The sequence below is a fragment of the Macaca mulatta genome, chromosome 15 (assembly GCF_049350105.2).
Source record: "Macaca mulatta isolate MMU2019108-1 chromosome 15, T2T-MMU8v2.0, whole genome shotgun sequence".
Lineage (NCBI taxonomy): Eukaryota > Metazoa > Chordata > Mammalia > Primates > Cercopithecidae > Macaca > Macaca mulatta.
In genome coordinates, this window is record NC_133420.1 from 122,940,306 (window position 1) to 122,962,032 (window position 21,727).

The 21,727-nt window shown below is 42.0% G+C and overlaps 1 protein-coding gene across 2 annotated transcripts in view; it reads right to left on the reverse strand.

Annotated features, from left to right (window-relative positions):
• IARS1 (isoleucyl-tRNA synthetase 1) overlaps positions 1 to 21,727 on the reverse strand; it is a 76,380-nt gene that overhangs the window by 6,259 nt on the left and 48,394 nt on the right. For both annotated transcript variants that reach the window (XM_015117255.3, XM_015117256.3), the window contains exons 27-32: positions 20,386 to 20,498; positions 18,345 to 18,440; positions 17,269 to 17,445; positions 15,952 to 16,057; positions 5,197 to 5,322; positions 636 to 779 (exon numbers count right to left, since the gene is read on the reverse strand). In XM_015117255.3, coding sequence (XP_014972741.2) covers positions 636 to 779; positions 5,197 to 5,322; positions 15,952 to 16,057; positions 17,269 to 17,445; positions 18,345 to 18,440; positions 20,386 to 20,498 — 762 coding nt within the window. The remainder of the gene's footprint in view (positions 1 to 635; positions 780 to 5,196; positions 5,323 to 15,951; positions 16,058 to 17,268; positions 17,446 to 18,344; positions 18,441 to 20,385; positions 20,499 to 21,727) is intronic.

The following is a 21,727-nucleotide window of genomic DNA, read 5'->3' on the forward strand; positions in this document are numbered from 1 at the left end:
AGGAAGAAAGAACAAACTGGATTAAATCTCGAGAGTTCACCCTCCATCTCCAATAGAGGTGGCCACTGCGGACAGCTCTAACAGGCAGTGCTGAGGCCAGCAGCGGGTCCAGGAGGATGAGTGTGACCGCTGGAGATGCGGTCCATGCAGACACAGCTCTGAATATTTCATAGAGGTGAAGGGGAAGGGGAAAAAGAAAAAGAAAAACAAAAAACTTAGATAAAAGCCCAGCAGCTTGTGGGGCAGATCCTCAGTACACAGTCAAGTGAGGAGCCCGAAGACTTCAGTACAAATGTGCACAACGAGGATCCTAAAATATCAGGAAAGTATACAAGTTTTCAGAACATTTTCTGCAGAAAAGAAAGTAAAATTAGAGATTAAAATGTTCTGGCACTCAAACAATTTAATTATCATTTTTACCTAACCAAGTTTTTCATTTCCTAACCATGCCAGATGGATGAGAGTCTCTATAACACACCAAAAGAAAAGCCTGTGGTTGCTCCCCAAAGCAGCGGGGGAGCCCACACTTTAAAGCAATACTTTGAAGCCGACTAGAAATATACACATATTTGAATATTAAAGACAACCTCAATGCCCAGCACCCCACAATCTGCCCGCTGTGGGGAGGCACATACCTTGTGGCTCTGCATTCAGGAGCTGTAGGTTGATATACTGACAAAGAAGAGTACTAGAACTGCTGATCAGAGAGGGAGCCGATCCCGCAGTCACACAAAGTGTTTTTCCACTAAGACTCAGTAGGTCGGTTTCGTTTTGTATTTCTAAAAATAACAACAACAATTCTTTCAGGGTTAATGAACAATTCAAAACTGAAGTCATTCAATTTTTCCTATTTAACTATCATGTATCTTTTTACAACAATGCTTTCCACTTAATTTCTGTTTATCAAAAGCCATTGCCTTTTCTATAAAACCAGCCATTAATGATATGCAATGGTAGGAAATCTTAATGTTGTAAAATAAACATCATAATATTCATAATCTGAAATACAGGGCAAATTGTTTTCTCTATTTTAGTATTTTCTCTGTATAATACAGCTCCTCTTAAAATTTCCTCCTATATCAGAATCTCAAGCTTCACCACGAAAAGCTTACATTAAAAAATGCTAGGCCGGGCGCGGTGGCTCAAGCCTGTAATCCCAGCACTTTGGGAGGCCGAGACGGGCGGATCACGAGGTCAGGAGATCGAGACCATCCTGGCTAACACGGTGAAACCCCGTCTCTACTAAAAAATACAAAAAACTAGCCGGGCGAGGTGGCGGGCGCCTGTAGTCCCAGCTACTCGGGAGGCTGAGGCAGGAGAATGGTCTAAACCCGGGAGGCGGAGCTTGCAGTGAGCTGAGATCCGGCCACTGCACTCCAGCCTGGGCGACAGAGCAAGACTCTGTCTCAAAAAAAAAAAAAAATGCTAATTACAGTCAGAAGATGTTATTTGACGCAGGAACAGATGTGGAAAAAAGCATGATACACAGAACATATGCAGCGTAATTTCATTTAGAGAACATTAAATGTTGCTTGGGAATGCATGCACAGGCAGATGACTGCTAATGGTTGTGATACAGGACAAGCCCACAGGGCAGCCTCCAAATATTGAGTGGAAATGGCAAGTATGAGACTAGGCTGGGGCACTGGCTCAGAGGAACCTGCTGCACCAGTGGCTAGATGCCCATTCTCAGCCTAGGCCCACATGGTCTCTTCTCTCAACCACAGGTGTGGCCTTATAGGAAGTCTTCCAGGACTGGCTGGCAGAGAAAGAAGACATTTTAGGGCTCGCTGCGTAGGGCTTACTGCACAATACGCTGTACCATCCAAAGTAGACAATTACAGTCTTACGGCCCTGTTCTGACTCTGGGTAGCCCTGAAGAATAGTGATGGGTGGAAATCCTACCAATGGGCACAACTTCATTCAGTGCAGCCGGCTGGTCATTTTGCTCGGAGAAACAGCTAGGAGTAGATCTACACTGATTCACGGACACTGGCCAATAGCTGGACTAAATGAGAACAGCCAGGGACTCAAAGAACAGAATTAGAAAACTGGTGACAAGGAAGTTAGGGCAAGAGGTATGTGGACAGATCTCTTCAAATGGGCAGACAGAATGAGAATTTTAAAATGGGTGGGGCTGGGCACAGTGGCTCACACCTGTAATCCCAGCACTCCGGGAGGCAGAAAGGGGAGGACTGCTTGAGGCCAGAAGATTGAGACCAGCCTGGGCAATACAGCAAGATCTCCTCTCTACAAAAAAGAAAAGAAGTAGCCAGGCATGGTGGCATGTATCTGTACTCCTAGCTACTTTGGAGGCTGAGGTGGGAGGATTGCTCGAGCCCAGAAGTTTGAGGTTACATTGAGCTATGACTGAGCCACTGTACTCCAGCCTGAGTGATAGAGTGAGACCCTGTCTCTAAAAAATAAAAAAAAAAATTCAGTGGACATGACCTACTCTGCCGCCAGCCACTTCTGCCCTTGCCCAATGGACGGATGAACAAAGGGGCCACCCAGGCATGGGCTCCGCAACATTACTTCCATCCCCTAAGGTTGATTTTCCTACAGTTGCTACTGTGTATCCCAACTACCAACAGTGGGGACCATTACCTGAGCTTTCAATATAGTGTTATTGCCAGGAAAGACGAGCCAGACTCTCGATGGCAGCTTGGTTATACTGCAGTTTCCATTATGGGAAAAGGCAGTGATTTGGTCTTACTGGAACACACTCCTTTTGGACATGGATTTGCCACTGTCACCCATAATGCTTCGGTCAAACCCACCATCCATGGACGCGGAGAATGTCTTATTCACCAACAGAGCACTCCACATAGCATTGCTTCTGACCAGAGAACTCATTTTTCAGCAAATGAAGTGTGGCATGACATGTTAATATATATTAGCCAATTCTTATTTTTCCACTCTCTTATTTCCTTACCATATAACACGAAATATTTTAACAGGTTAACCTTGTATCTCAGTAAAGTTAAAGAATAGCAAAAAGGGGAGGTATGGCTCAGCTAGAAGAGAAATCAACATCACCCAAAGAAGGATAAGGTAACTTTCTATCTTGTTTTGGGTAATGAAATTAGCATCTTTGAAGCAGTACAAGAGAGTTGAAAGTGTGATTTTTAAACTACTAGGGTCTTTATTTGGAAGTTAAATATGGTTTAAAGAGCCATGTATACATGTCAAGATCACAATGAGGTGAACTATGGTGGTTTCATCCTGTGTCAATGCAGCTAAGCTAAAACTATTTCCCAGGTTCTCTGTCTGACCTGGTTCTGGGTAATGGCTTGATCACAGAGAAATCTACACAGGATTTGGAAGGTAGAAGTTTAGTAACAGTCATTATGCTAAACAGGCTAACATGGGGCCCGTGCCCTTGGTTTTCTCAGGTTGCTGTGGATCTGTCGACTTGTTCAGTGCGACAGTGAGCAGCCCATGCTCCTGCCTCTGCTCTTCCAACTTCCAGGCCAGGAATGTGTGCAACTCTTTGGAAAAGTACACCAGCAGTTTCTTCTGCAAGACACCGGACTGTCAGTGTCAGATGCGGTCAGAGAGATGTGCACTCCAGCCTGTTTTTGCTTTTCTCTACTTCTCATCCTACAGTGACTTTAGGCAGAGATCCAGCTTTCCCCTGACTTACACACCACCTTGGTGGAACCCGGTTAGAGATTTTTCTCAGACCTCTAACTTGCTACCTTCTTGTAGACCTTTACTTGCTTTCTCCCACATTGCTTTTGCTTCTCCTATCCAACCTTTAATGGATACAATAGCAAACAGTTTTCCAGTGGTTCCAACAATTCATAATCCAGCAGTGAATGAGGGTTCCTATTATGCAATATCCCTGACAACATTTGAGTCTGTCAGATTCTTCTAGTTTTTGCCAATCTGGTGGCAGTTAATAGTACCTCACTGTGGTACTACCGTGAAAGTTCCTGATTACCATTAAGATGTACCCGTTGTTCCTTAGTCGGCCATTTGCATTTCTTCTTTTAAGTTATTTAAAAGTTTCTGAAAATGAGCATTCAGATTCATAAAATGAGTATTAGTTTTCTGAGGCTGCCACAGTAAAATCCCACAAACTGCAGGGGGCTAGGGAATAAAAATAAAAGAAATTTACTGTCTCAAAGTTCTGGAGGTCAGAAGTCTGAAATTAAAGTGTTGGCAGATGTGCTCCCTCTGAAACCTGTAGGTGAATCCGTTTTTGCCTCTTCCTAGCTTCTGGAGGCTCCTGGCAATCTTGGTTGTTTCTTGGCTTGCAGCTGTGTGTAACTCCAATCTCTGCCTTTGTCACCACATGGCATTCTCTCTGTGTGTCTCTATGTCTTCATATGGCCACCTTCTTGTAAGGACAACTGTCATACCGGATTAGGGGCCCACGCTACTCCAGTATGACCTCATCCTAACTAGTTACATCTACGATAATCCTATTTCCAAAGGTCACATTTAGACATACAAGGGGTTAGGACACATCTTTTTTTTTTTTTTTCCAGAGGTCACATTCAATACATAATAGTGGGAGAATGCATCTATAATTCTTTAAAAAATTTTCATGTTTGCTTTATTGAGAATCCAGATTTAGTGAGATCCAGGCATTGTGTTTAATAAAGTTAAAACTCACGGTTGGGTGTGGTAGCTCACACCTGGAATCCCAGCACTTTGGGAGGCCAAGGCAGGGGGATTGCTTAAGGCCCTGGGTTCAAGACCAGACTGGGCAATACAGTGACTTGGTCTCTCAAAAAAAAAATTAAATAAAATTAGCCAAGCGTGGTGGTGCATGCCTGTAGTCCCAGTTACTTGGAAGGTCAAGGCAGGAGAATTACTTGAGCCCAGGAGGTGGAGGCTGCAGTGAGCCATGACTGCATCACTGTACTCCAGCATGGGTGACAAAGTGAGACCCTGTCTCAAAAACAAAAACAACCTCACAAGGGAGGACTCTGAAGGCTGAAGTCCACCAGCTGGCTAACAGGTGACAGGGAAGGATTAGAACCATTAAGCCCAGGGTTTTCAGTCACATCATACAATGAGAAGGCATGAACAGACACTGCTGGCAGGCACTGCTGAAGAGCTGAGCCCTGACTCAAGAGAGTCAGGAAAAATGCAAAAGTTATATAGTACAACTGACAGCAAATTAAGACCTTCACCAATCCATCTCAAGTCAAAGGACACAGGCTCCTCTCACTTTCCACATACCTGTTTCATCATGGAAGACAGCCAGCTCTGTATTTTTCACACCAAAAATGCTAGTGACAACACTCTTCAGCTTTAAAAGGTCCAACCTATTATCACCTTTTGGATTTTCCAGGAGCAACACTCCACCTAAAAAGTCACAAAAACGACACCTCAATCAGACAAATAAAACTGAAAAGAAAATGTTAAATTTGGAGGAAAAGGGATACAAAGGGGTTCAAGCCCTAATTATTTTCCTTTTCCCCCAACTATACACTATATATATGTGTATATATTACTTATTATATATATAAGAGCATACCAAGGATGGAGATATATATATATGTACAGTGTATATATTGCATATATACTATATAGCATATATATATCTCCATCCTTGGCATGTGTTTTGGCAATCCTTGGTAGACATGGTCCAGGCATAGAACTCTACCAGGCAATCTGTTCTTGTCTTTTTCTAGATTAAAATCTTTGTATTCATGATTCTTATTTTTGATTCTCATTTTTCATTTTGTGCCATTTGTATATCCCCACAGGTCAGGATGGGCCCCGATGTTGATTTATTCCGCACCTTAGATTCATGTACAGATATTTACTTTATTAATATATTGGAACATTTTGAGTTAACTGTAGAGCCAAATGCACATAGTGAGATACCACGGGCCCTTTACCCAGTTTCCCCCAATAGTGACATTTTACAAAACTACAGTATATACCACAACCAGCATACTGACGTTGATGCAATCCACCGATCCTATTCAGACTGCCTCAGTTTTACTTTTACTCATTGGGGCCTGTGTACGTGTGGGTATGTTTAGTTCTATGCAATTTTATCACTCGTGTAAAATCTTGTACCCATCCCCATCATTAAGATAGAGAGTAGTTCTGCCACCATGAGAATCCTTGTGTTGCCTTTTAATATCCATACCCAACTCCCTTCCAGGCTCATTCCCTCCTTAACCCCTGGCAAACAACAGTCTCCATTTCCATAATTTTATCATTTAAAACATGTTATGTAAATGCAATTATACAGTATGGAACCTTTTGGGACTTTTTTCAGTTGGCATCAATTTCTTTTCTTTTTCTTTTTTTGAGATGGAGTTTAGCTCTATCACCCAGGCTAGGGTCCAGCAGTGCGATTTCGGCTCACTGCAACGTCTGCCCCCTGGATTCAACAGATTCTCGTGTCTCAACCTCCCAAGTAGCTGGGATTACAAGCACCCACCACCACACCTGGCTAATTTTTGTATTTTTTCAGTAGAGATGGGGTTTTAAGATGTTGGCCAGGCTGATCTCAAATTCCTGACCTCAGGTGATCTGACTGCCTCGGCCTCCCAAAGTGCTGGGATTACAGGCGTGAGCATCTGTGCCTGGCCTCAGCTGGCATCAATTTCTAAGGATTAAAATAAGTTGCTGTGCTAATTGATAGTTGTTCCTTCTTATTGCTATGTAATGTTCTATGATATGGATATACCACAGTTTGTTTAGCCATTTATCTGCTGAAGAATATCTGGGTTGTTTATAGTTTGGTGCTATTATGAATACAGGTACTATATACGTTGATGTGGCAATGAACATAGTTTTCAGTTCTCTGGGATAAACACCTAGGAGTGCAACTGCTGAGTCATTATAGAAAGCACATATTTAGTTTTCTGATAATGCCAAACTATTTTCCAGAGTGATCATACCATTCTATATTCCCACCAGCAATGTATGAGATGCAGCATTTGGTGCTGTCACTACTTTCAATTTTAGTCACTCTGATAGGTGTGTATTAAGACGTCAATGTAATTTCAACTTGAATTTTCCTAATGGCTAATGACGTTAAATATTGTCATGTACATTTCTGTCATTTGTATATTCCCTTTGGTAAATGTCTGTTCATATCTCCACCCCATTTTCTAACTGGATTTTTCTTTACTGTTGAGATTTAAAAGATCTTTACATATTCTAGAGACATCTTTTGTCAAATATGTTGTTTTATAAAGATTTTCTCCCAGTCCGTAGCTTGTCTTTCATCCTTTTATAGGATGTTCAAAGCAAAACCTAAATTTTCAGTTAGTTAAATGTATCACTTTTCCCTTTTACGGACAGTGCTTTTGTGTCAAGGCTTGAAAACTCTGTTTAATGTTTAAATGAAAAATCTTAAGACATTTCCAAAAGCACTAGTAGAACACTTTGGCCACCGAAGCAAGTAACCTTAATTTATTCCATCTGCTGGGAACATACTTTAGATTCAGCTATTGTTTCATAAAACTAGTGTGTTTTATATTACAGTACCTGGTACATGGCTACAGTTTTCAAAAGAAAGCTAAGAAATCTGCTTGTCTGTATGTTTATATATGCCTGTGCATGTAGGTATGTTACATATATGTGTTCTTTTTCTTTTTTTTGAGATGCAGTTTTGCTCATTGCCCAGGCTGGAGTGCAATGGCACGATCTCAGCTCACTGCAACCTCCACTTCCCGGGTTCAAGTGATTCTCCTGCTTCAGCCTCTCGAGTAGTTGGCATTACAGACATGTGCCACCATGCCCAGCTAATTTTGTATTTTTTTTTTTTTTTAGTAGACATGGAGTTTCTCCATGTTGGTCAGGCTGGTCTTGAACTTCTGACCTCAGGTGATCCGCCTGCATCAGCCTCCAAAAATGCTGGGATTACAGGCTTGAGCTACCGCACCCAGCCATGAGTTATTTTTCTACCTCCAGATGGTATGGTCAAAAATTAATTCATAAAAGATTTCTATTTAATAGATTTAAAGAAAAATAAGCATTTCACATAAATTAAGTATTCTCTCAGCAACACAGAAACCAACACAAATGCTTTTCAAGTTCATGTGACTTGGGTAAGAATACATAATGCAGATATACAACTTTTAAATCCTACCAGGATTTACTATCAAATAAGTTTATGTTACCTCCACTTGATATTTATAATTATAGAACTGAGTTCAATCTATGAACAAATGTGCAAGTGGGTGCCAGTATCCATTACTTTACGTTTACTGAGCACAGCGGTAAAACAAAAAAACCCCATCTATTAAACTTTTTAGGATTCTTGTTTTTGTGAAGACTGCCAAACATACACATGCTGTAAAAGTAGCTAACAGAGAAATAACTTGATGGTAGCTAGCTCTGTTTGTGTTATGTCTACTCAAAAATAGCTCCCCATTGGTAATTTACACCCTTAGGGTTTTGCTAATTTAAATGATGAATATTCATTGGATGTGTGTTTGTTAAGAGAAAAAGACTAATTTTTGCCCTAAAGTAGAATGACTTGTTTCACAGTAAGAGAAAGGAAGAATTTAATCCAAAACAGAACGGATATAAGAAAGTTGTAGTAGGTTTGTGGAAGAGAAATCTTGGAAAAGGAATTTTACGTGTGGTCAAGCTGGCTAAGATCTGAATGAATTTATTTATAAGTTATCAAAATAATAAGCCTTAACAATACCAGCACTTTGGGAGGCTGAGGTAGGAGGATTGCTTGAGGCCAGGAGTTCAAGACCAGCCTGGGGAGTCGTAGTGAGACACTGTCTTTACAGAAAAGAAAACAGAGAAACAGAGTCCCCTCTATTAAAACTGCTCAGGTCTTTTTATAACTGTGTAACTTTCTATATTTGCCTTTGAATACTTTTAATTATCACTCTGGTTAAATGAGTGACTATAGTTTCAGTGACCTGAAATCCTATTAATCAAGTGTTTTAAGCCTTTGACATTTTTTACTAGCTTCCCAAAATCAAACTCTAAACTTAATTCTTTCTGACCTCGAGCTAACTTTGGGAGCTTCCAGAGGCACCCCGAAATATCTCAAGAGAATTCTCTTTCATTATGAAGAGAAATAGTAAACAAGTCAGACTTATTTGACTATGTTAGATCTGCATAGGAAGCACTGTTAAATAAGAAATGATGTTTAACCTTCTTTGAGTTAATTTGTACAAATAATGTGTTCCAGAAATTGTGTGCAATTCCTAGAAATCTGATAGACCTGGTCTAATGTTATCAGTACAATTCTAGTTACCTTAAAATGCTATATACCACAGAAATAACTAAACTTCCTTGTCAATTGCAACATTATTATAATGAACTCTCATCGGATATTTAACCATGACCATTTAAAGTCTTGTCATCCAACGACAGCTAATTGTTTTACTCTGGTACTTTCCTGAAAGCTATTGTAAGCAACTGTGAATCTAAAGTGTTTCATCTCTGAGGAGATACAACGGAAAGCACTCTGACAAGTGCAGGTTTCTGGTGTTACGGTCACACCACTGGACTGGGTAACAATTTCTAGAACTCTAGTGCAGTAATTAACTAATTCATGGTGCTGTCACAATGGCAGTGACATTTTAACCTGAGTTTGGGAGGGCCACTCAAACCACAGCAGGATAGAAGAGACATTTTTACTATACTGAATCTTCTCATCCATAAACGTCTCTCCACTTATTTAGATTTTGTCTGATTTTTTCCATCACTATTTTGTGGTTTTCAGTATACAAGTCCTAACATGTTTTATTAGGTTTACATCTGAATATCTTTTTTTGTGGAGAGAAGGTCTCACTCTGTGGCCCAGGCTGGAATATAGTGGCACGATCATGGCTCACTGCAGCCTCTATCTCCTAGGCTCAAGTGATCCTCCCACCTCAGCCTCCTAAGTAGCTGGGACTAAAGGCGAACACCACCACACTTGCCTAGTTTATTTCTTGTAGAGATGGGGTCTCACTTTGTTGCCCAGGCTGGTCTCGAACTCCTGGACTAAAGTAATCCTCCAGCCTAAGCCTCCCAAAGTGCTGGGAATACACGTGTGAACCACCACGCCTGGCCTAGCATCTTTTTTTAAGTGACTGTAAATGATATCACACTTTTAATTTCATTGCCCACTTGCTCATTGCTAGTATAGATTGCTAGTATGAAATAAAATTCATTTTTGTATGTTTATCTTATATCCTGTGACTCAAAAGTTTTCTTTTTTTATAAGCGATATGATTTTTATTCAATTACTTTGGAAACCCAATTAATGCTTAAATCCAAAGGGTACAGAAAAAGGCCAAACATTTAAAAATAACAGATTTAATGATGATTTGTATGGGTTTTTTTCCTCATAATATGAATGCTTTCAGCAGGACAGTAAATTGCAAAACATATCAAATCATATTAAGGCAGAAGACCAAGCTGTGGCTGCATTTAAAGCTATTCCTAGGAAAATAACCTTGGAGTTGGGAGCTCTTCTTCCCAGATGTCTGGTCAACTGACTCAGGAATGGCCAGTCCTGGAGTCAGTAGATGGGAGAAAAGGCCCTGCCTCTCTTATCACTGCTCATGCTGCTGGCCCTCTGTGACGAGAACACTGTTCTTTTTTTTTTTTGAGACGGAATCGTGCTCTGTAGCCCAGGCTGGAGTGCAGTGGCCGGATCTCAGCTCACTGCAAGCTCCGCCTCCAGGGTTTAGGCCATTCTCCTGCCTCAGCCTCCGGAGTAGCTGGGACTACAGGCGCCCGCCACCTCGCCCGGCTAGTTTTTTGTATTTTTAGTAGAGACGGGGTTTCACGGTGTTAGCCAGGATGGTCTCGATCTCCTGACCTCGTGATCCGCCCGTCTCGGCCTCCCAAAGTGCTGGGATTACAGGCTTGAGCCACCGCGCCCGGCCGAGAACACTGTTCTTGTTTACATTACTCATTCACACCACTGACCATCCATCTGACTCCTTCTACAGGGTAACCTGAGACAGCCAGGATGTTGGCAGGGATGGACCAGCTCAATGCCATACATCACTGAAGTTGCACAGCAGTTCAGGGAACCATGTACTGTCTGAGACATCATCACAGGTCTAAATAAACACACAACCATCATGGGAGCAGCTGGCGTGGGAAGACCAATATGGTGATCCCAGGTCACATCTTAAAACCAGGCAATATGATGTTTTTTTTTTTTTTTTTTTTTTTTGAGATGGAGTTTCATTCTTGTTGCCCAGGCTAGAGTGCAGTGGCACGATCTCGGCTCACTGCAACCTCCGCCTCCCAGGTTCAAGTGATTCTCCTGCCTCAGCCTCCTGAGTAGCTGGGACTACAGATGACCACCACCATGCCTAATGTTTTGTATTTTTTTGACGGGGTTTCACCATGTTGGCCAGGCTGGTCTTGAACTCCTGACCTCAGGTGATCCACGTGCCTCAGATCCCAAAGTGTTGGGATTACAGGCGCGAGCCACCAAGCCTGGTCTATTTTTTTAGGTGTTTGTATGTACACTCCTTATGATTTTCTATAGAGGAAGCTTTATTCCTTTATCTGCATGACTTTTATTTCCTTTTCTTGCCATGGTCCACTGGCTAGAACTTCCAGTACAATGTCGAATATGAGTTGTGATTGCCTTGTTACTGATTTTAGGTAGAAAGAATTCACGCTTTCCCCATTAGGTAGAATGGTAGCTGTAGGATTTTTGCAAAATGCTCATTATCCAGTCTACAAAATTCTCTTCTCTTCCTATTTTTGTGAGGATTTTCATCATGAATGGGTGTTGAATTTGATCAAATGCTTTTTCTGAATCAACTGCTACAGTCATGTAATCTTTTAGTCTGATAATATGATAATTACATTGATTTTTTTTTTTTTTTTGAGATAGAGTCTCTGTCACTCAGGCTGGAGTACAGTGGTGCGATCTTGGCTCACTGCAACCTCTGCCTCCCGGGTTCAAGCGACTCTCCTGCCTCAGCCTCCTGAGTAGCTGGGATTACAGGCGTGTGCCATCATGCCTGGCTAATTTTTGTCTTTTTAGTAGAGACGGGGTTTCACCATGTTGGTCAGGCTGGTCTTGAACTCCTGACCTTGTGATCTGCCCGCCTCAGCCTCCCAAAGTGCTGGCATTACAGGCGTGAGTCACCGCACCCAGGCTACATTGATTTTTATTTTATTTTATTTTATTTTATTTTATTTTATTTTATTTTATTTTATTTTATTTTATTTTTTGAGACGGAGTCTCGCTCTGTTGCCCAGGCTGGAGTGCAGTGGCCGAATATCAGCTCACTGCAAGCTCCACCTCCTGGGTTTACGCCATTCTCCTGCCTCAGCCTCCCGAGTAGCTGGGACTATAGGCGCCTGCCACCTCGCCCGGCTATTTTTTTGTATTTTTTAGTAGAGACGGGGTTTCATCGTGTTAGCCAGGATGGTCTCGATCTCCTGACCTCGTGATCCGCCCGTCTCGGCCTCCCAAAGTGCTGGGATTACAGGCTTGAGCCACCGCGCCCGGCCTACATTGATTTTTAAATACTGAGCCAGCCTTGCATCCCTGGAATAAATCCTACTTGGTGATGGTGCATAATTCTTTGTATATATATATAGCTGAATTAATTTATATTCATGAGGAATATCTGTTTTCTATCTTTTTTTTTCTTTTTTGAGATGGAGTCTCAGTGTTGTTGGCCTGGGCTGGAGTGCAATGGCACGATCTCGGCTCACTGCAACCTCTGCCTCCTGGGTTCCAGCCATTCTCCTGCCTCAGCCTCCTGAGTAGGCTGAGATTACAGGCGCCCGCTACCAGGTTCAGCTAATTTTTGTGTTTTTAGTAGAGATGGTGTTTCACCATGTTGGCCAGGCTGGTCTCCAACTCCTGACCTCAGGTGATCCACCCGCCTCAGCCTCCCGAAGTGCTGGAATTACAGGCATAAGCCACCGTACCCGGTCTATCTTTTTTCTTAATATTGTCTCTATTTGGTTTTGGTAGCAGGTTAATAACCACATAAAATGAGTGAACTGTTCCTTCCTCTTCTATTTTCTGGAAGAGTCTGTATAGAACTGGTATTAATTCTGGTAAGAATTCTCCAGTGAAACTGGGCCTGGAGATTAGTTCAGAGATTTTAAATTACGAATTCAGTCTCCTTAACAGGGCCATTAAAATTATCTGTTTCATATTGTGTGAGTTGTAGTAGTTTGTGCTTTTTAAAACAAGGTTCACTTCAGGCCAGGAACAGTGGCTCATGCCTGTAATCCCAGAGCTTTGGGAGGCCAAGGAGGGCCAGATCACTTGGGGCCAGGAATTTGAGATCAGCCTGGCCAACAGGGTGAAACCCCACCTTTACCAAAAGCACAAAAATTTGTCGGGCATGGTGTGGCATACCTGTAATCCCAGCTACTCGGGAGGCTGAGGCGTGAGAATCACTTGAACCCAGGAAGTGGAGGTTGCAGTGAGCTGAGTTTGCATCACTGCACTCCAGCCTGGGTGACAGGTATCCAAGTTGTCAAACTTACATATGGAGATTATTCACAGTATTTGCATTATCTTCTTGATTCTGGTAATCTGTATTGATAATTCTTTTTATTCCTGATATGCAACTGTGTCTTCTTTTTTCTTTATTAGTCTGACTAGAGGTTTATTAATTTTGCTGAATTTTTTGGTAAGAACCAGATTTTTATATCATTAATGTTCTCTATCGTTTGTTTTCAATTGCACTGATTTCTTCTCTTATTTTTATGTTTTTCCTTCTTCTTACTTTGCATTTATTTTGCTTTTTTTCCTATCTAGTTTCTTGAGTTTAGACCTTAAGTTATGATTTAAAACCATCTTTCTTTCAGTTTTTAGTGCAACAGATTTCCGTCTCAGGACCACTTTAGCCACATTCCACATTTGATGTCGTATTTTCCTTTTCACTCAGTTCTATGTTTCTTTTCCTCTTGAGACTTTTTCCCTAATCATGGATAATTTAAAAGTATGTTGTTTATTTTTAAGAATGTGGAGATTTTCCTTTTATTATTCTATTACTAATTAATAGTTTGATTCTACTGTGGTCAGAGAACACACTGGTTTCAACTGTATTAATTGGTTGGGGTTTGTTTTATGGCCCAGGTTACAATGTATCTTAGCAAAGTTCTGTGAGAGCTCGAAAATAATTTATATTTTATAATTTATATTCTGCTATTTTTGGGTGAGGTGATTACTGAAAAACGTACGCTGAAGTCTCCAACTATAGTTACAGATTTGTCTATTTCTCCTTTAATGTCTGTATCTTTTTATTTCATATATTTTGTAGCTCTTTTGTTAGATGCATATAAATTTAGGATCACTGTTTTCTTTGTGTACTGACACTTCTACCATTATTTAATGCCCCTGGTAATTTTCTTTGCTCTGAAGTCTGTTTCATCTAATACAAACATGACCATTCCTGCTTCTTTTGATTAATGTTTGCATAGTATTTTTCTACCCTTTTACTTTCAACTCACCTGTATCATTATATTTGAAGTTTCTCATAGACAGCATATACTTGGCGAGTGTGTTTTTAACAACCTGCCAATCTTTTATTTGTTCTGTTTGTTTTTCTGAGACAGAGTCTCACTCTGTCACCCAGTCTGGAGTACAGGAGCGCGATCTTGGCTCACTGCAACCTCCGCCTCCTGGGTTCAAGCGATTCTCCTGTCTCAGCCTCCTGAGTAGCTGAGATTACAGGCGCCGCCACCACGCCCTTAACTGTTTCACACATACCTTAACTGACACTGCAGAGGAGGTGCTGGTGGTATGTGGCCTCAATGCTGCCACGCATTTGTAAATGGGAGGGATGCCTTGTTACTGCCCAGAAGGGATGGAAATCTAGGCTTTCCATGTGGCCTCCACTGATGCCGCCAGGCAGAGGGGCTCATTGCTGCCCCCCACTAGAATGAAAGTCCTAGCTCTCTACTTTGTCTTCTCTGATACCCCTGTGACAGGGGAGGGGTCTTCAGCTTGGCAAGGGTGAAGTCCAGGCTCCCCACTTGGCCTTTGCTGATGTGGGTGGTGGTAGGGCCATAGTTTTTTCTATGGTATCTGGCTAGAGTAGAGCAGTTACTGTTTCAAAATTTTCTGTCTTGCTAGGCTGCCCATCTCTTGATCCTTTGTCAAGGGAGCAGAATTTTTGTTGAGGCTTTTTTGGGTCTGTACTTGACACTTCCAGGTTGCCAGCTTCTTAAGTTCCAAGTTTGAGTATAAGAGGCAGAAAAGAAAACCCAGAACTTACTACTTTTAGGTCAGTTGCTTACAAGGTCCTCAGCTGGTCTGCTTTCTTCCTTACATCTGTGAGTCTTCTTCTGCTTGTTTTTATCTATACTGTCCAGGCTGTTTAGATGTATTTAGCAGGAGGAATAGGGAAAACTATATCTGCTTCATGCTTCCACAAGCGTAAGTCCAATCATTTACTTTAGTGGATTCATTTTTCTTTTTCTTTCTTTTTTCTTTGGTGAGACAAGTCTTGCTTTGTCACCCAGGCTGGAGTGCAATGGTGTGATCTCAGCTCACTGCAACCTCCACCTCCCAGGTTCAAGAAATTCTCATGCTTTAGCCTCTCGAGTAGCTGGGATTACAGGTACCTGCCACCATGTCTGGCTAATTTTTGTATTTTTAGTAGAGACGGGGTTTCACCATGTTGATCAGGTCTTGAACTCCTGAGTAATCCACTCGCCTCGGCCTTCCAAAGTGCTGGGATTACAGGTGAGAGCCACCGCGCCTGGCTGTTTTTTTTTTTTAAATTGAGGCAGGGTCTTATTATGTTGGCCAGGTTAGTGTTGAACTCTTGGCCTCAAGCAATCCTCTCACCTTGGCTTCCACAAGTGGTAGGATTACAGGCATGAGCCACTGCATCTCGCCTAGTGAATTCATTTTGATGACAATTAAGAAGAAAAAGTTACCTATTAAATATGATTAAATAATTCTTCCAATTCCCTTAAAAACATCCATAAGTTTTTTGGGTTGTTTTTTCACATCCATAAATATAACTAAAAAAAAGTCATACAAATTATGGAATTTACTCTTACCTTGTTCACTGCCATTTGCACAAATGTTAAGATTGACATATGCACAAGCAGGACCAGGAAGGGAAGATCCTCTGGTGAGTGTAATTTCCAGTTCAGATCCCTTCAACTAAGCACATGAGAACATATGACTGAGTAACTGTGACATCTGACTGCAATGTGCCACACCATCACGTGACACAGTGACTTCTCAGTAACAGCAAGAGCTGTATACAACTCATAACATATTCAATCTCATTACTCAAAGTATCAAAAGCTACAATTTATATCCCATTTTTCTTCTCTTTTTATCCTGGTCTCTTAAAAATATATGCTCACTAAACCAAGTCAAATAATTACACAATATGCAAAATAGAAAATGAAACTACTCTGCAACTCATCTCACTGAAAAAATAAACAGCCACCGTCAGCCCCTCCTTGTCTTGTCCTGCTTGTCTCATAGAATGAGACAGGAGAAAATGATTAAATAAGTGACTGAGATACACTTTAAATGATCAACTTTTTTTTTTTTTTTTTTGAGTCAGGGTCTTGCTCTGTCACCCAGGCTGGAGCGCAGTGATGCGATCTCGGCTCACTGCAACCCCCACCTCCTGTGTTCAAGTGATTCTTCTGCCTCAGCTTCCCGAGTAGCTGGGAATATAGGCATGCACCACCATGCCCAGCTAATTTTTGCATTTTTAGTAGAGATGGGGTTTCACCATCTTTCACCCAGGCTGGTCTCGCACTCTTGACCTCAAGCGATCTGCCCAACTTGGCCTCCCGAAGAACTGGGATTACAGGTGTGAGCCACTGTGCCCAGCCTAAATGATCTACTTCTAAGTTATAAGCCAGTATCTTCCCTACCTTTAATATCATACTTTCATAAGTATATCTAAAATTCCTAGATGTAACAACAGAAATGCTACTGTGATTTTTCTTTTTTGGTACTGTACTTTTATGGAGAACCCACTACCAGAAGAGTTAAATGTTTCTCAAGCCAATTGCTGTTTACTTTTAATGATAATTACCAGAATCCACACACTGCCTTTCCTAGTTTTAGAAAAAACAGGCTCACATAGCCATTTTATTTCCAGGCAAAGCTCATGCACCCTCCTGGCTACGTTCCTCAAGAGAACTGTTGTGAAAACAGTTCTGTCTTCCTTCCCTGCTCCATCTTTTCTGGGCTTCCACTCTCTGACTCTCCCCACTACTGTCCAGAGCAATACTTCACGACTGAGAGCTGTGCCAATCTCTACTGTGGGACAGAATATCAGCACATGAGCACATCAAGTCAAACCTAATCTGAAACTCTTTAGCAGTTCAATGGAGCTCAGGACTCACCTGTGTTTTTTCTTGAATAAGGACTTTATCTGATGGAGAAACTGGATAGGGTTTCAAGGGAGCCTTTATGGTGGCAAATATGAACTCTGTGTGGCTTTCAATAACATTATTCAGATATCTTCCTTCCGACTTCGCTTTATAGTACACTGTGATTTCATCAGTTGGAACCAGACTGCACTGAAAGCACACACAGAAAATCTTAAAAGGGAAGTACATTCTATTAATCAGAACTGAAGGAAGGTACTGTAGAACAAGGGCTACGGATCCCATGCTGAATCATCACAGAAGGGCCCTTCCCTGCCTGCTGGGTGATCTGTAAGACTAACTGCACTGCAGTATACGATTAGCTTTGTGTCCTTTTCACCACTCTTTGGGGACAGGGCATGTTTCTTTTCCTAGCACAATCAGTACCTCATGAATGTTGAAACCAAGAAATAATTTAGAACCCACTTACAAAGCTCTGAACTGATTCAGAGATCATAAGCACCCACTTACCTGCTGGAACAGCTTCCTCAGACCCTGAACTGTCTGGGAAAAAAGCTGTATGGTAGCTGTCACTGCCCTCTGCAGGGCAAGAAATTCATGATTCTCTCACTAGCAGGGGCTTTCCAGCCCCTCTGCTCTCCAGGATGAGCTCTGTGCATATTCCTCAGCTCTCTAGTAAGGAAAAACTACCCAACTCTGTCCAGATCCGGGAACCTCCCCTAAGCTAGAAGCCTGTCTATGCTGACTACACCTCTGCCCTTCTGCAAAGATACTATCACCTCTGATTACCTTCTGCCCCAGCCACAGGGGCTGTTTTGTAGAAGCCCAACGGAGATCAAAAAAATAAAAAATAAAAAAAGGATGGGAAAATGCACAGGCTGGCTGAAAGCTACAATTTGGGAGTGAACACATGGGGAGAGGAAGAGGAGTGCCTTTCCTGCAGAATGCCTTTCCAATCCAAATGACTATAGATTAGCGACTGTCATGCACTGATCACTATGGCTTGTACTACCTGCCTCTCCTATCTTCCCCCAACAACCAAAACAAACAAAAAGCTAAAACGGTAGCTTATTCTTAACTGACTGACTAACCTTTTTGCGAAGTTTCTGTATGCGATTGATGACTTCCCGAGCCATTCCTTCATCTACCATTGACTGGTCAGGAGTGACATCTAAGAGGACCAAAGCCTGTGGGGATGAACAGTGCACACCATGACAATCAAATAAGGAGAAACACTTCTTCCCAATTCAGCAAAATGTTATTTAAATCTTGAGAGTCTATAATGCAGCACTATTCTTTCACACAAATGAGCAAAAGCAATAAAATTAATCTAGTTTATCATTCAGGTACTTCTTCATAATCAGCTAGTCCTCCATTTCTGGAGAAAGGTGTGCAGGTTTTTGTTTCTTCTTTTTTTTGTAGGGCGCTGCTCACAGGAGATGCCCTGGGACCACCTCTTATCAGAGTCCCCTAACATGACTCTGCTTTTTGACCATCTAAGAAATGGTATCAACTCTTCTAATAAGTAAGATCAATAATCATGAAGCCCTTGGAGCAGCACAGCTTTTCAGGCCACAAAAAATGGATCAAACGCCTCAGAGCAGTCAACTCCAAGTGACTTTCTTATACCATGACCCCTGTGATCTTCAGGTTTGTCAGAATGACTCAAAACAAATTATACGATGGACCACGAAACTTTTTATGACTTAAACTGCCATATTTTTGCTAAGGTTAAAGTTTCTATCTCATCTATGCTGAAGGTTGCTGATTATGATGTAGCAATAATGACAGTACCACTTCTGTTACATAGCACATTGCAGAGTAAAATACACTCTACAAAAGACTTGTACATTAGGCCTCATCTCATTTACCTTTGAGCAAACAGAGAAGAAATGACTCGGCCAGGCGCAATGGCTCACGCCTGTAATCCCAGCACTTTGGGAGGCCAAGGCTGGTGAATCACGAGGTCAGGAAGTCGAGGCCATCCTGGCTAACATGGTGAAACCCTGTCTCTACTAAAAATAAAAAAAGTTAGCCGGGTGTGGTGGCGGATGCCTGTAGTCCCAGCTACTCGGGGGGCTGAGGCGGAAGAATAGCGTGAGCCTGGGAGGCGGAGGTTGTAGTGATCCGAGACCACGCCACTGCACTCCAGCGTGGGAAACAGAGTGAGACTCTGTTTAAAAAAAAAAAAAAAGGAAATGACTCACTTCACAAAGGCATCAGAGGTAATGAAATGGATGATAAACTCAAAACTCCAGTCAGTGCAGGGCCACTACAACATGTAAACCATGTCAAGAAACATCACATGATGACACTTTTGTAAGTGTGGACAACTTTTCAGGCCCCTAACATCTGCTGTAACAAGGAAGAACTGCCCACTGTCAGTGTTTAGAAACCCCCTTCTTGCCTTCCCCTGCCTTCTTTCCCAGCTATGATACCTCTGACTCCTTGCCACTGTCTTCCCATGTAGAGTTCTGTACACATCTAACTTAAGCGCCTGGGTAAAGGACTGAGGAGCTCGGCTTTCCTTTATGGAGGTGCTGCTCTACCTTCCCCTGCACATGGTATGCTAAGCACAGAGGGACCCCTGCAACATCCCCAAACCCACATGTGAGATCTTAACAACTATGCTGACTGGGGATGTGTGGTCATGACTGCAAAGCGATAGCCTCTTCTCCAACACAGCAAAAAATAATGACCCCGGAATCTAAAACAGCCTGTATATTCTCTTCAAGGAGTGTTCCCTGACCACTTTCCCTCTATACCAATTTCTGGATAGTAGCCCTCTGTGTACTTATTTCTACCAGATAACTTACCAGGTAGAATACTAAGAACTGGCTTAATTTCAGGTGTCCTTGACTGACTCGTCTTAAAGGGTTCATTTTTGTGTAAGCCCACACTTGGGACAATTACATGTAGAAATCACAAAATGCTTAGGTATTCATTAAACAAATGCATATGTTAAGGGTATAATAATATATTAGTTTAGCAAAGCCAATCTAAACCACGTAACTGGTTTATTTTTACCCTGACACAAGCTGTCAATGCAATCAGGAAAGGCATAGGCAAATACTTTCTCCTCTTAGGCTCTCATCTCTTGGTAAAGAAATGTTCTAGGAAACAGAAAAATACCTGAGCATCTGAGTGTGCTTCAAACTGCGCAGTCCCACCTGTGGCCTGATCAAAGGTGTACATGAGGCGGATGTCTTCATCATGCAATTCATGGCCTTCCACAACAATGGTCCCTATGGAGAAGCCGCTACACTGTTAATCAGCTTCCCCTCCTCTTCAAGCTGCCCCACTACCTATGTATTATGCCCCTTTTTGATGAAAATTTCACAACAGCAAAGCCACAGAGGCTTCAAGAGATCATTTCCCTCTGACTCATGTCATGGTTGTAGCCAAGATAGGACAAACTTTCTTTAGATTACACTATGTTACCTTGAAGACAGTTAAGTCATCACCAGTATCTACTGTTTTATATAAATTCTCAGGTCCAAAGACATGACAAAGCTAAGAGAAGGCACCAAGAGGCAACAAATGCTCACCATACACAGAGCAGCAGGACATAATGAAGAAAACACAGTCTTTACAGAGAAAGTGAACTCAGGTCCACTATTTGCTGGTTGCATGACATGGTGTTCTGGTACCTGCTGAGCAAGGTGTGGGGAGGCTAAAATGAGACGGGCAGTGTGCAGTACTGAACATCACGCCTGTCCAGGGAGGCCGTGCACAGTACTGAGCATCACGCCTGTCCAGGGAGGCAGAAATGTGCACAGCTGCTGATGACAACACCCCTGCCGATAGGGAGGCCCACTGTCGTCACTGATGACGACCTTCTTGGGCTCTGAGAACCAGGGTGTCATTTTTATGTTTACTTTGTCACTGTGTTCTGAAGATGATCCTGTTTTCCATCAGTGCAGAACAGTCCACTCAGAAACTAGGCTTTCAATTTCAAATAAGGTTTATCTCAGGAATTTTTGATGCTTTGGCTATCTGGCGAAACAATTTAGATTTGTGACTTGAAGGCTCGTAACATTGTTATTTTAATATTTTGAGTTGATTAGTAACTAGTAGTAACTTCAGTTTTAGCTGCTAATGTCTTATGTTTTATTAATCCTATCTAAATATTTGGGGAATCCTAGGGACAGTTCCCCCAATTTCCTTAGCCACTCATCTGATTTATGAATCCTCAAATCTCTCTTCTCAAGACATCTCCCAGCTTATGATCTTCAACTTCAGAGGAAGCCCTAAAAATAAATAGCTTGTGCCCTAGGATAGTTACAGGATGTCAGACAGCCACACTCAGACCATGTATGACTCTAATCATGGCAGAGCTGCAAATTTCTGGGCACCCTGAAATGCTCTGTATAGGGGTGGCAAGATGGGGCTGATTTCCCTTTCCTAATCCCATCATTTGGCTAGGTACCCCACACACTGTTTTTATATTACCCTACACTTTCCCTTTATAATA